This window comes from Balaenoptera borealis (genome assembly GCF_965194805.1).
Source record: "Balaenoptera borealis genome assembly, chromosome: 4".
NCBI classification, from domain to species: Eukaryota; Metazoa; Chordata; class Mammalia; order Artiodactyla; family Balaenopteridae; genus Balaenoptera; species Balaenoptera borealis.
Window position 1 is genome coordinate 52,350,938 of NC_138861.1, and position 14,206 is coordinate 52,365,143.

Genomic DNA, 14,206 nt, shown 5'->3' on the forward strand with positions numbered 1-14,206 from the left:
TTACAAGTATGAGTATAAACAAACGATTTGCCACTGACATCTGAGCAGCTGTTACAAGTGGATGGAGGTAAGAAGACTTGGACCCAAAATAGAGTTTAGTCTTGCAGTATGAAGATAACAGGAGATTATGGGAAGAGAGCAGTTTGTTTTCCTGAAGAAAAGCGAACAAGGAAAGGGGTGCGAGGGAAACTGGTAGGTGGGGCTGGGTGTTGGCTGGGAGACATAGCAGATCCCTGGGACGTGCTTTCTCACACTTCACCTGCTCCTCTCCTCCACTCTGCACGTGACCTTTTGGGCTGGATGGGATGGATGTACCTTAGGCCCCGTCTGAGAAGCTTTATGTGTGTGGGCTGCACGGCTGATGGAGGTGCTGGTTCATTCGAATAGTGTGGCAGCAGGAGAAAGTTGGGAACAACCGCTCTGCATCTGACTGTTGAGAGCCCAACAAGCCTGTATATTCCTTTGGATTCAGAAAATTCCCATGTATGCTGGAGGACGGAAAGATGCAGTAGGATTCCTGGCAACCAGATGTACTCTATTTAACACCTGCCTGAAAGATAAAGGGAGGGATGGTGATCGGTTAACACTTTTCTGATAACCGCTTGTCTCCTGAACCAGATTTGTGTTCACCTAAGAACGACTGCAAGGCCATCTGTTGACTGCTCAGCCATGGTGGAGACTTCATTTGGAATGGACATCTACAAATGCACACATACATATATACGTATGCACCCCTCTTTGTCGTTCAACTGCTGCGGTGGCAGCATTCCCAAATGTCACCCCTGACAAATCTATCAGGGTGTTCATCAGATGCTGAAGAAGTCACAGGCAGGTAGCATCTCCAAGTATTCAGTGAAGAAGGACTGCCTATGCACAGAAGCTCTTAACTGTTTCCTCTAACAGATAAATGCTCCAAATCTTTTAACCAAACTAAATTACAAAGAAAAAGTGCTCAAATTAGCTTTATAGTTCCACTTTTCCTGGCACACTGGTTTTACATACATTTCTGTAGCATCTGCTCTGCTCAGGGCTTTGGTGACCATACCATTCACTCAGGCTCAAGTTGAGTAGTGCACCTACGAGCTGATTGGGGTCAGACTGTGCCACTCCTAAATTTCCAGCTGTTTGCTTTCTCTCCCCTCTGGGAGATACGGAATGTGTGGGTTTTAGGGTGTTGGGACAGACCTTGAAAAACCTAATAAAATCAAACAAAAGGAAACAGACTTTGGTTTAACCGTGGTGCATGTTTTTTACACTCTGGATTAATGTTTCCAGAGACCTGCTAAAGTATTTATTTAGCAAACAATGTTAGTCACCTAGTATAACTTTGTATAAACATCATTACTCAGTAATGTCTGAGATCATTTTTTTAGTGGAGCTGCACACCCTGTTGATTTTTTTTAGTCCATTTCTTTTTTTTTAAATAGATGTATTTATTTTTGGCTGCGTTGGGTCTTCGTTGCTGTGCGCGGGCTTTCTCTAGTTGCAGCGAGCAGGGGTTGCTCTTCGTTGTGGTGCACAGGCTTCTCATTGCAGTGGCTTCTCGTTGCAGAGCATGGGCTCTAGGCATGCGGGCTTCAGTAGTTGTGGCACGCGGGCTCAGTAGTTGTGGCTCAGTAGTTGTGGTGCATGGGCTTAGTTGCTCTGTGGCATGTGGGATCTTCGCGGACCAGGGCTCAAACCGGTGTCCCCTGCATTGGCAGGTGGATTCTTTTTTTTTTTTTTAATAGATCTTTATTGGAGTATAATTGTTTAACAATACTGTGTTAGTTTCTGTTGCACAACAAAGAGAATCAGCCATATACATACACATGTCCCCATATACCCTCCCTCTTGAGCCTCCATCCCATCCTCCCTATCCCACCCCTCTAGGTCATCGCAAAGCACCAAGCCCATCTGCCTGTGCTATGCGGCTGCTTCTCACCAGCCAACTATTTTACATTTGGTAGTGTATATATGTCGATGCTACTCTCAGTTTGCTCCAGCTTCGCCCTCCCACCCCATGTCAAGTCCATTTTCTATATCTGCCTTTTTATTCCTGCCCTGCAACTAGGTTCATCAGTACCTTTTTTTTTTTTTTTTAGATTCCATATATATGTGTTACCATACAGTATTTGTTTTTCTCTTTCTGACTTCACTCTGTATGACAGACTCTAGGTCCACCCACCTCACTACAAATAACTCAATTTTGTTTCTTTTTATGGCTGAGTAATATTCCATTGTATATATGTGCCACATCTTCTTTATCCATTCATCTGTCAATGGACACTTAGGTTGCTTCCACGTCCTGGCTGTTGTAAATAGTGCTGCAGTGAACATTGGGGTACATGTCTCTTTTTGAATTATGGTTTTCTCAGGGTATATGCCCAGTAGTGGGATTGCTGGGTTGTATGGTAGTTCTATTTTTAGTTTTTAAGGAACCTCCATACTGTTCTCCATAGTGGCTGTATCAATTTACATTCCTACCAACAGTGCAAGAGGGTTCCCTTTTCTCCACACCCCCTCCAGCATTTATTGTTTCTAGATTTTTTGATAATGGCCATTCTGACCAGTGTGAGGTGATACCTCATTGTAGTTTTGATTTGCATTTCTCTAATAATTAGTGATGTTGAGCATCTTTTCATGTGCCTCTTGGCCATCTGTATGTCTTCCTTGGAGAAATGTCTATTTAGGTCTTCCACCCATTTTTTAACTGGATTGTTTGGCTTTTTTTGATATTGAGCTCCATGAGCTGTTTGTATATTTTGGAGATTAATCCTGTCTGTTGTTTCATTTGCAAATATTTTCCCCCATTCTGAGGGTTGTCTTTTTGTCTTGTCTATGGTTTCCTTTGCTGTGCAAAAGTTTTTAAGTTTAATTAAGTCAACTGTACTCCAATGTAAAATAAAAATTAAAAAAAAAAAGAATATCTACGTGTAAAAGAAAAAGCTACTAGAGAGCCCGCTCTATCCCAGTTGCTATAATTACATCTTCACGAGGGACAGTGAAGCAGAGCACCGATCTGAGAGTCAAAGAGCTGGGTTCTAGTGTCTTCTCTGCCACTTACTGTTGGTCAAACCACCCCATTTCCTTTTGCCTCCATGTCTCACCTGTAAAATGAGGGGGTAGGACTAGATGATCTCTAATTTCACTTACAGCTCTGGAAGTCTATGACCCATCTACCTGTCCCACAGTGTCTTTGTATGTTACCTACAAGTCTTCAGAAGGAACCAAAGACAATCTTGGGATAGTACCAAAGCTTTGAAGAAAGATAACAGAAACAACTCAAGCCTATTTATATTTGGATACCTTTTTTCCTCTCGAAGAGCTGATTGATTTTTCTGAAGAACAATCAATGCAGTGCTTTCCTTGGTTGGAAATGAATAGGCGGGCATTTAAGAAATAAGTTTCTAATTTGAGGACTTGGGACAGATGTATTTGCTTGGCCTTGAGGTCCTTAAGTAGTGAGTCCCCCTCAGCAATGATAAATATTTCCATGAAATTAACCTTTCTACACACCCGTTCCCCACATCAAGAATATGCTAGGCCTTCCCTGGTGGCGCAGTGGTTAAGAATCCACCTGCCAATGCAGGGGACATGGGTTCGAGCCCTGGTCCGGGAAGATCTCACATGCCGTGGAGCAACTAAGCCCGCACGCCACAACTACTGAGCCCGTGCACCTAGAGCCTGTGCTCTGCAATAAGAGAAGCCAGTGCAATGAGAAGCCCGCGCACCGCAACGAAGAGAAGCCCCTGCTTGCCGCAACTAGAGAAAGCCCATGCGCAGCAACAAAGACTCAACGCAGCCAAAAAATAAATTAATTAACTTAAAAAAAGAATATGCTATATTTGATTACACAGGACACTCAACAATGAATGAGTTTTCCCTCTGGTGCTGCAAATCTGGATCACCCTTTTGACATTCCTGAACTCTATTGACAAATGCCCTCTCCCAGCTAGAGAACCACAGGGCCTTTGCTTTAAGAGCAGCCCGTGGTAACGGACACAGCAAGAAGAGAAAGAGGTCATTGAAACAGAAACAATGACAGCAGCTAATGCTGAGAAGTAAATAAGAGCTTCTCTATGTTCATCTGCTCTTGGAAACCAAAATAACTATCCTAAAAGAAAATGGGGTGGGTGTTGTCGGAGGACAGGGACGGGAGAGCTGGAAGAGATGTGGGTGAAAACCTCATCAGCACTGTCTTTCTTCTGCCACAACAATAGGGATTGTTCATTCGGAGAGCTCGGATTTGGGAGCAGGGAGAGAGAGTGGGGAGGAGTGTGGACCTTGTTGTGGTTTGTGGACCTCATTTCTAGGCAGCTGTTGGTCAAAGGGGGATGTGGCGTAGGTACTGACAAATGTTCACGTGTCACGGCTGGGTCGTAAAAAGGAGTGACTCCTCCGTAGCACTGGTTAGCGTCTGTGCATGCACGCCCTGTAGGGATTATTTGATCCCTCTCTGCCTCCCTCCCGGGCTGTGAGTTCCAGGAGCGCAGCCGTGCACTCCTCTGTCCATGGAGCTGAGCTCGGTGCTGGCTTCTAGAGGAGGCGAAATCGATAGATGCTTAAGGAAGGACTCTTAATTGATTCAAACTGAAGATAACTTGGAAAGATGCAGGGGGCAGCATGTCACTGACAGGTGATATCAGAGGCAGGTTTGGGTTGGGTTTTTCACTAAGTAGACCCTCTCCTATCTATGAGTTAGGAAGTAGGGTCTTCAGATCTGGCTATTTCCAGTGCCCAGTTTCCTGCTGCTAAATTGGATCACTCTATGAAGAGTGGTCAGGAAATGGGGGAAGAGTCTTAAGCAGTAAGGCTGGGGTTTTGTTAAAAGAAAACCCCTTCCTCTCTTCACATCCAAAGCAATAGACGCATTCCTTTCAGAGGAACAGCTTCCCCTCATCCACTGCTATAAAATCTTAATGGGGAAAATATTCCAATCCATTTAGTACAGAAGCAGAGATGACAACACTCCTGTGATTGAAGGAAGCTGAGAAGACTAAATTTCTAGTATGCCGTTGTGTTGCTGTATCTCAAAACCGATCCTCCCATAGGCTTGGAGGCTAACTTCCCAACTTTATGCTCCCCTGAGATCACTCTAATCTAAAGCCTATGAGTGGTTTTCCTACTCTGGGAGCAGAAAGAGGTTTACATTTGAAATTGCTGTCCATGCATCTCATCCAAGAGGCAACCCCCCGTCCTTTAATCCGCAAGAGCTGCAGAGCTCATTCCTTCCTGAGCCAAAGGAGTTGCCTTAAATGATTACCTCTGATACAGTACAGCAGGAGACTTTATTTTATTTCATAGTTCCCTTCAGAGCAAACGAATCCTGGTGCAGCCAGAATCCCTTCCTTCAAGGTTTGAATCCCTCTAGCCCACCCAGGGATGCGTCTCTTCCCAGTCTGGGGCCCCCAGAAGCATCCTGGCGTCCTGGCCAGGCAGGTTTCGTAACTGCGTGAAGTCTATCTCTCTGGTATGATTAAAAACCGATAAAATACCAACATTATTCAGCACTTAACTAGGTATCAGACCTCGTCCTGAGCTCTGTTCCTGTGAGGTAAGGGGTATCTCCGTTTAGCACATGAAAAATCGAAGTTAGATTATTAGGTAAATTGCACAGAGTATTCCCAGCGTGGAGCTGTCTTAATTCTTACATTACGTAGGATGAAATTGAAGATCTAAGAGACTGTCATGGTCCCCAAATCACAGAGTACTCAGACTTGCCAATTCAGAGTGGTGAAGCCAAACTCAAACCCAGGTTTCCAGATGCCAAACCTGGATCATTTTCACAACACTGTAGTTCCTGTAGCCAAAATCTAAATTTCCGTAAGAAAACCACAGGCATGAGAATCACTGTAAATCTCTTACTTCAAGAATGGATCTTTTCTTCCTCTTTCCTTCCTCCCCAGAGCTGGCATTTTCTCCACAAACTCCTTTTTTTAAAAAAATTAATTTATTTACTTATTTATTTGGCTGTGCCGGGTCTTAGTTGCGGCATGCAGGACCTAGTTCCCTGACCAGGGATCGAACCAGGGCCGCCTGCAATGGGAGTGCGGAGTCTTACCCACTGGACCACCAGGGAAGTCCCTCCACAAACATTTCTTATACAATTTTTAAAAATCTTGTATTAACCCTTTAGCTAGATACTTTGCCAGGCTCACTCCCATCTCTGAGACGTCTCTGGCACAGCGTTCCAACTGGGAGTTGCTACCAGGTCATTCTATCTTTCAGGGCCTTTTTGCTGCCACCGTCTCCATGAAGGCCTCCTGACCACGCCAGCCCACACACCTCACAAGCAAGTCTCACACACAGTTTTTATAGGTAGTGTTGCCATCCGACACTTTCATCTCCTGTCCTCTTTCTCTCCCTACCTGAAGCAACTTCTACTCCGAGGCACATACTGTTGGCCAGAACCTAGGCATTCTGGCTGTGACGGTTTTCTGCCAGTACATCTCAGAGCTGCCCTTTTGTAGTTTGTGTTTGTAAACTTGTAACTGTTCATTGACATTTGAGAACTGTTACCTGTCCTTGTTTAGGAAGCCTCCCCACAGCCCTTGGGCACCTGGCTCACAATCTTCTCCAGCTAAACCCATATGCCTCCCTGTGGGACTTCAGTCTTCCGTGGAGGTGCTGTCCAGATACCTCAGCCTCCTCAGCTCCAGCGACCGCCACCTCCTATATAACCCTGTGGCCTCACCTTGGAGTTTATTGTTGGAAACTCTTCGACCACCATAGGTCTTAAGTTCCGAATCCCACTCTTGGTGCACAGTGGCCATTGCTTCCTTTATTCTCATTGCCTGACAGATAGAAATCTACCCTTCAGCTTCCTCAAAACCTCAATGCCTTTGCTTCCTCCACTACCTGTGAGTTCTTTGCTTCCTTCTGATCACATTTCCTCCCCCTTTCCCCAGCCTGGACTCCTCACAAACTTCTGTCTCACCAGCACCTCAGTCACCCGGCTCTCTTGTCCTCCCATCAAGCCCCCATCCCCACTTCCATCTGGAGATCCCATCCGACTGCCGAGTGAGGCTGTGTCACCATGACTGTGCAGACTGGCGCCTTACGAGCTTGTGGCTTCCGTTCTTACTTGGGCCCTTAATTTGGCTCTACAACCTTTTAGGGGTCTTGGTCAGCTTCCTCTCTCATTCTGCTCAACAGCTCCTGGAATCTTTCATCACTTTTCCCCAGCTTTCTACCAAATTCCCACTCTGCTTACCTAGCAGGTGATCTGACCTCCCTTCAGAGCAAACCAGCCCTCAATCACAGCACCCTGCCTCACTTTACTGGCTCACTCTGCAAGCTAAATCCGCCCTCATCCTCATTTCCTTCCAGTGTCAAGAAAAAGCTGTCCCTCTCTTCAAAGCTCAGCCAACCATCTGATCACCTGATCCCATCCTGTCTAACCCCGAACCCCAGGAAAATAGTTCCATCAAGCATCCTCTTTCTTATATTTTTGAACTTTGACCTTTCATTATCATTCCCTAACCCAATAGATATATTCAGATTCCTCAGAAACACACTCAACTTCACCTCTCTGTCCTTCTCCTCTTCATTGCCAAGCTTCTTGAAAATTAATTTACACAGGTATGCCATGCTTGTCTCCTCCTCCTTATTCTTTTTTTTTTTTTTTTGGCCGAGCCGCGCAGCATGTGGGATCTTATATCCCCAACCATGGTTCGAACCTGCCCCCCCTGCACTGGAAGTGCAGGGTTAACCACTGGACCACCAGGGAAGTCCCCCTCCTCCTCCTTATTCTTTTTTTTTTCCTGAGTTGTGTCCTTTATAATAAACCGGTAACTCACCAGTAACTGTTAAGTACAGTGTTTCCTTGAGTTCTGAGCTGTTCTAGCGTATTAATCAAGCCCAAGGATGGGGTCGTGGGAACCTCCAATCTACAGCTGGTCGATCAGAAGCACAGGTGCCAGCCTGGCCTTGTGATTGGCACCTGAAGTGGGGGCGGTCTTGTGGGACTGAGCCCTTCAAGGGCAGGGTCTGCGCTAACTCCGCGTGGTCAGTGTCAGAACTAAATTGTAGGACACCCAGTTGATGTGCAGAGCGGTGGAGACTGGTTGGTGTGAGGAACCCCCTACATTTGGTGTCGGAAGCGTTGCTGTGCTGGGGTCTCCCGCGGTCTCTCCTTCCTGGGCCCCCAGCAGGTCCGAGCCCCAGGGCTCCTTTCCTTGCTCCAGCTGGGAGATCAGATCTGGTTTGGATCCTGGAACTCCCAGGGAGGCCAGGTTCCTGTATGTCTCCAGCATCACGTCTCTATACAGGGCCCTCTGCCCCGGGTCCAGACGTGTCCCTTCTTCCTGGGTGAAGTGCACAGCCACGTCCCCAAAGGTCAGCAGGCCCTGGGGCCCGGCGGCCGGGGAGCTGCCCGCCATGCCGGCTCCCGGTCCCTCCGAGGCGAGGGCAGAGGGCTGCGGAGAGGAGAGCCGGCAGGGGAGGGCGGCGGGCCCGGGGGGTCCGGACCCAGCCCCGGCCCCTCAGCGGCGTCAGCTACGAGGCTGGCCGGACGGGGGCCTCCCGGGGACGCCGACGCTCTGCTTTGACTTGAGGACCCGGGCGCGCGGGTCAATCCATAATAAAGCAGGGGAGCTGGGTGGGCGCCGCGCGGGCAAGCGGAAAAAGCCCACCCACCACTCCGCCCGGCCTGCCTGGGGCGAGGCTACAGCTCCCGGGCTCCGCGGTTCAGCGGGGTCGGAGCGGCGCCGCGCCGGACTCACCGCCGAAGCCCAAACCTCGAACCGGGCCGCCCCAGCCCGCGCACGGTGGGCGGGGCGGCTCCCGCCCGGCTCCTCCCCCTCTTTGTCTCTCCTCCTCCTTATTCTTAAACACACCTCTGTGTAAGGTCTGTTCCCATCACTCAATGAAAAGGCCTTGGCAAAGGTCAGCGATGACCTCTGTATGAAGTGGTCTCTTCATTCCCAGCCTCCCCAGCCTTCCTGTAATATTCGAGGTTGCTCTCCCACACTCTGCTGCTTCTTCCCCACCTCTCATCAGTCCTGCTTTGTCCACACCACTGGCTTCTTTTTCTTTGCTATTCTCACAAATAGCAGTTCACTAGAAGTCTATCCTGAGTCCTTTTCTTACCTTCCCTGGGCAACTGCTTCCACTGCCATGGATTTTACTAAATTAAACTACCATTAAGTTACTCTCTCCATCCTAGACCTTTGCTGGGCTCCAGGCCTATATGTATATTTAACAAATGTTGAATATACTGAATATTTCTTCAGTCCCTTCTCATAAATGATGATCCATGGGATGGTGATGATGATGACTAATATTTATGGACTCCGTACTACATGCCAGACACTGTTCTAAACTTCAGTCACCATAGAAATACCGTACGGGAGGTACTATCGTCCCCGTTTCACAAAAGTGGTAATAAACACAGTACGATTTAGTATCTCAGTAAGTGACACTGTTTTTCACCTGAATATCCAACCCAGAGACCCAGAAAGAATCCTGTACTTTTTATTTCTCCTCCTTCATTTTCAGTCACGCATCAAATCCTGTTGGTTCTTCTATTTGAGTTCCTCTGGCTTTATCTTCTCCTCTCTAACACATCTTTTCCAGAATCTGTACCTTTGTCTTACTTCAGACCCTCCTCATCAATCGACCAGACTCTTAATATGGTGCCCTGACTGCTCTTCTTGCCTTCAGTCTTACCTCTGTCTACCTGCAGTCCAATCATTCTCCACACCTCTTCTAGAGTGGTCCTTCTGAAATGCAAACTTGATCATTTTATTACGCTGCATAAAGCAGGTCAGTGCCTCCCCTCGCATGGCTACTTCTGCTGGGCCTGAAAGACACCCACCTACCTTCATGGGCTGCCCACTGCATGACATTTCATCTTCATCTCCCACCATTTCTCTATTTTCACTTCGGATATTCCAGACATCTCTCTGAGTGACAAATGCAAAAGCTTTTGCTCACACTATTTTCTCTGCCTGGGTTGCCCGCCTCCATTTCTTTGTCTAGTAAACTACTCATCCTTCAAAACTGTGCTCTCTAATATGTAGCCGGTAGCCACAGGAGGCTAATCTGAATTAAGATGTGCTGTGCTGTAAGTATAAACACTGGATTTTGAAGACAGTGTGTGAAAAAAAGTATAAATGTCCCAGTAATTTTACATTGATTACCTATTGAAAAGATAATATTTTGGATATATTGGGTTAAGTAAAATATTATTAAAATTTATTGTTTCTTTCTATGTGGCTATTAGAAAATTTCCATTTACACAAGTGGCTTGAATTCATGGCATGCATTATATTTCTATTAGACAGTACTTCTTCAAAATCCTTACCCTGTAAACTTAGCTGAAGAGGCAAAAGACTTGTGCACTGAAAACTACAAAATGATGCTAAGAGAAATTAAAGAAGACACAAATAAATGGAAAAACATTCCATGTTCATGGACTGGAGAATTAATACTGTTAAGATGTCAGTACTAACCAAAGTGATCTCCAGATTTAATGCAATCCCTATAAAAATCTCAGTGACATTTTTTGCAGAAACAGAAAAAAACCCATCCTAAAATTCACATGGAATCTCACTGGACCCTAAATAACTAAAATAATCTTGACAAAGAAGAATAAAGTTGGAGGTCTCATACTTCTAGATTTCAAAACTTATTACAAGGCAACAGTAATCAAAACAATGTGGTACTGGCAAAAAGACAGACATATAGACCAATGGAATAAAATAGAAAGTCCAGAAATAAACCCTCAAGTATATGGTCAAATGATCTTCAGCAAGGATGCCAAAACCATTCAGTGGGGAAAGGAGAGTCTTTTCAACAAATAGTGTTTAAAAAACTGGTATCCACATGCAAAAGAATGACATGGACTCTTACCATACACCATATACAAAAGTTAACTCAAAATGGATCAAAGACCTAAACATAAAAGATAAAAGCTATAAAACTCTTAAAAGAAAACACAGGGAGAGAGCTTCATTGGATTTGGCAATGATTTCTTGAATACGACACCAAAAGCACAGGGAACAAAAGTAAAAATAGGTAAATTGGACTACATCAATATTTAAAACTTCTAAGCATCAAAAACACAACAGTAAAAAGGCAAACTATGGAATCGGAGAAAATATTTGCAAACCATTTATCTAACAAGGGGTTAAGATCCAGAATATATAAAGAACTCCTGCAACTCAACAACAGAAAACCAAACAACATCTAATTTAAAAATGGGCAAAGACTAGAATAGACATTTCTCCAAAGACGACATGAAAAGCTGCTCAACATTGCTAATCATTAGGGAACTACAAATCAAAACCACAACGAGATATCACCTCACACCCACTAGGATGGCTGTAATCGAAAAAAATAAAAAAACAGAATATAACAAGTGTTAGTGAAGATGTGGAGAAATTGGAACTCTTGTGCACCGTTGGTGGGAATGTAAAATGGTGCAGGTGCTATGGGAAACAGTATAGAACTTCCATAAAAAAATTAAATATAGAATTACCATAAAATGCAGCAATCCTACTTCTAGGTATATATCCAAAACATTTGAAAGCAGATATAACAGTACATCCATGTTCACAGCAGCATTATTCACAATAGCCAAAAGGTGGAAGTAACCCGAGTGTCCATTGATGGAGTGGACAAGCAAAATGTAGTGTGTGTGTGTGTGTGTGTGTGTGTGTGTGTGTGTATATATATAGAGAGAGAGAGAGAGGGGGGGGTGGGGAGAGAGAGAGAGAGAGGGAGAGAGACAGAGAGAGGTATATTACTTGGCCTTAAAAAGGAAGGAGGGCTTCCCTGGTGGCGCAGTGGTTAAGAATCCGCCTGCCAATGCAGGGGACACGGGTTCGAGCCCTGGTCTGGGAAGATCCCACATGCCGCGGAGCAACTGGGCCCATGAGCCACAACTACTGAGCCTGCGCGTCTGGAGCCTGTGCTCCACAACAAGAGAGGCCGCGATAGTGAGAGGCCCGCGCACCGCGATGAAGAGTGGCCCCCGCTTGCCTCAATTAGAGAAAGCCCTCGCACAGAAACGAAGACCCAACACAGCCAAAAATAAATAAATAAATAATTATTTAAAAAAAGAAAAGGAAGGAAATTCTGACGCATGCTACAATATAGATGAAACTTGAAGACATTATGCTAAGTGATATAAACCAGTCACAAAAAGGCAAATACTATATTATGAGATATCCAGAGTAGTCAAACGCATAGAAACAGTAAGTACCACATGGCGGATGCCAGGGAGTAGGGAGACAGAGAAATGGAGAGTTGTTTGATGCGTATAGATTTTCAGCTTTGCAGGGTGAAAAAGTTCTGGAGATTGGTTACATATCCATGTGAATATATTTAACACTATTGAAGTGAACACTTAAAAATGATTAAGATGGTCATTGTCATGTGTATTTTACCAGAATTTAAAATTTTTAAAAATCAAGTTCCAAAAAAAAGAAAGAAAGAAAAAAAAACCCTTACCCAGATATCACCTGCCTCCTCCCCTCTAGTGTGAATTAACTACTCCTTTCTTCATGGCCCCACTTAATTCCTGCACATACCTCTAGTAGCGTCTTATCACATTTTTGGTAATTCTTTGTTTGACAGGATAAGGGTTACTGTCCCATGAGTGAGATGAATACCCATCCACTTCTAGGGTCTTGACCAGAAGCTAAGAAAATATACTAGAGTCTTTAGTAAGATGGAGAAAAGAGACAGTAGCCCTGAAGGCATAATATGCTACAGGGGATACTCAAGAGTATACCTTGTATGTGTAGAGGTGTCACTCTGAGGCTAGATCTGGAGGGGCTAATGTCCTTCAGCCATCCTTCTGTAAGCAGCATCTGAAAGGCCTGAAGAGCACATCCTCCCACCTCCAACAGATGAAAACATCCCCTTCTCTATCATGAATCCAACCAACTGAAATGATTGGCCACACCCAGTCTGACCTATTGGCAGGAAGAGAGGAAGATACTCATTTCAGATAGAGCCAAGATGAAGTAGCTTATGTAACAGATAAGGTACTCTGGGGCCACATAAAGAACTGTTTTGCTGCCTCCCCTGAACTCTTTGTATGTACACTTGATGCCTAACAAGAATTTTTTTTTTTTTTTTTTCTGATAACGGACTGGACCTTCCTGCCCTTCCCAGTTCATAGCCCAGAGGTAACACTTGTTTGATCTGTCTTCCCTCTTGGATGAGGAGCTCCTTTAGGGCATGGACCACACCTTATTCGTCTTCGTATCCCCAGTGTGCACCAGCGCTGGCACTTAGCAGGACTGGTGCACACAGCCTGCCCAACAAACGACTGAATGGTTAGAGTGAGGGTGTGGTGAGTCATTACAATAACCCAGAGAGAGGCTTTTGACAGAGCAACTACTCCACCCCTAGAGAAAGGACAGTCTGAATAGAGAACCACAGGGAAGATGTGGGTCTGGTGGCTGTGGGGAGCAGAGGGGGCATGAGAAGAAAAAGTGGTTCGTTATAAAGCCAAGGCTGAGCAGGCTGATGAAGTTTATGTCCTCAAGTCTCATGTTCTGTTGTCTCACTGGTCTAATGACAGGGCCGGCGTTTATCTGGGCGCCGGGCAGGTGTCCCTTCATTCTATAATTTCAGCTCCAACTGAAGCAACACCATAACACTGGCTCAGTGGCCACCATTCCACAAGCCACATACGTTGCTTCAGTTTTAAATTAGGCATTGTTTTTTCTGGCTGATTGGACTGATTCTGGTCTACTAACAATGAGATGCTCATGTATGGCCCTTTCATGTAGTCAGTCCTTGGTAATGTTTTTCCCTCTCCTGTAACGCTGGAAAGGATTCCTAACAAGTTGATCCAAAAATCAGCTTTCTTTGTCAACATAATGGTATCCTTTCAAACTCACATTTATAGACTTTGCAAGCTGGAAAGAAGAATAAAGCTTACTTCCTGGTAAGGAAATTTGTCCCCAGAGGACGGAGGTGGGTCCCAGTGAATTAGAAGTAGAATCCAGAGCCCCTAGCTTCCATTCCTGGCCCCTGTCCTTCTGCTATCCGCCGCAGGTGCAGCCACAGCTGCTTGGGACACGGCCAGCTCACCCTCCTCTGCACTTCGGTGCGATCAGGGCTCCCTCTGGAGAGTTCTAAATTATCCGCGTTGGGAGAGGAGGAATGAGCAGACACGATTCTTCTGAGGTTAAGTTTCCTTGGAACGTGCTGGGTGATGTTTTTCTAAAGCTCCATCTCAACAATGCTGACTTCGAGGCTTAGG

The 14,206-nt window shown here is 45.4% G+C and overlaps 1 protein-coding gene across 8 annotated transcripts in view; it reads right to left on the minus strand.

Moving 5' to 3' along the window:
• Nucleotides 1-14,206, minus strand: part of LOC309628287 (uncharacterized protein) — a 94,799-nt gene that overhangs the window by 30,462 nt on the left and 50,131 nt on the right. For 2 of the 8 annotated variants that reach the window (XR_014244307.1, XR_014244308.1), the window contains exons 3-4: nucleotides 13,883-14,200; nucleotides 12,722-12,905 (exon numbers count right to left, since the gene is read on the minus strand). Coding sequence is in view for 2 of the 8 variants with exons in the window: in XM_082391195.1 (XP_082247321.1) it covers nucleotides 964-1,195; nucleotides 9,652-9,704; nucleotides 9,804-9,887 (369 nt within the window). In the remaining 6 variants the exon portion in view is untranslated. The other 6 variants (XM_082391196.1, XR_014244317.1, XR_014244316.1 and 3 more) reach the window with 6 other exon arrangements.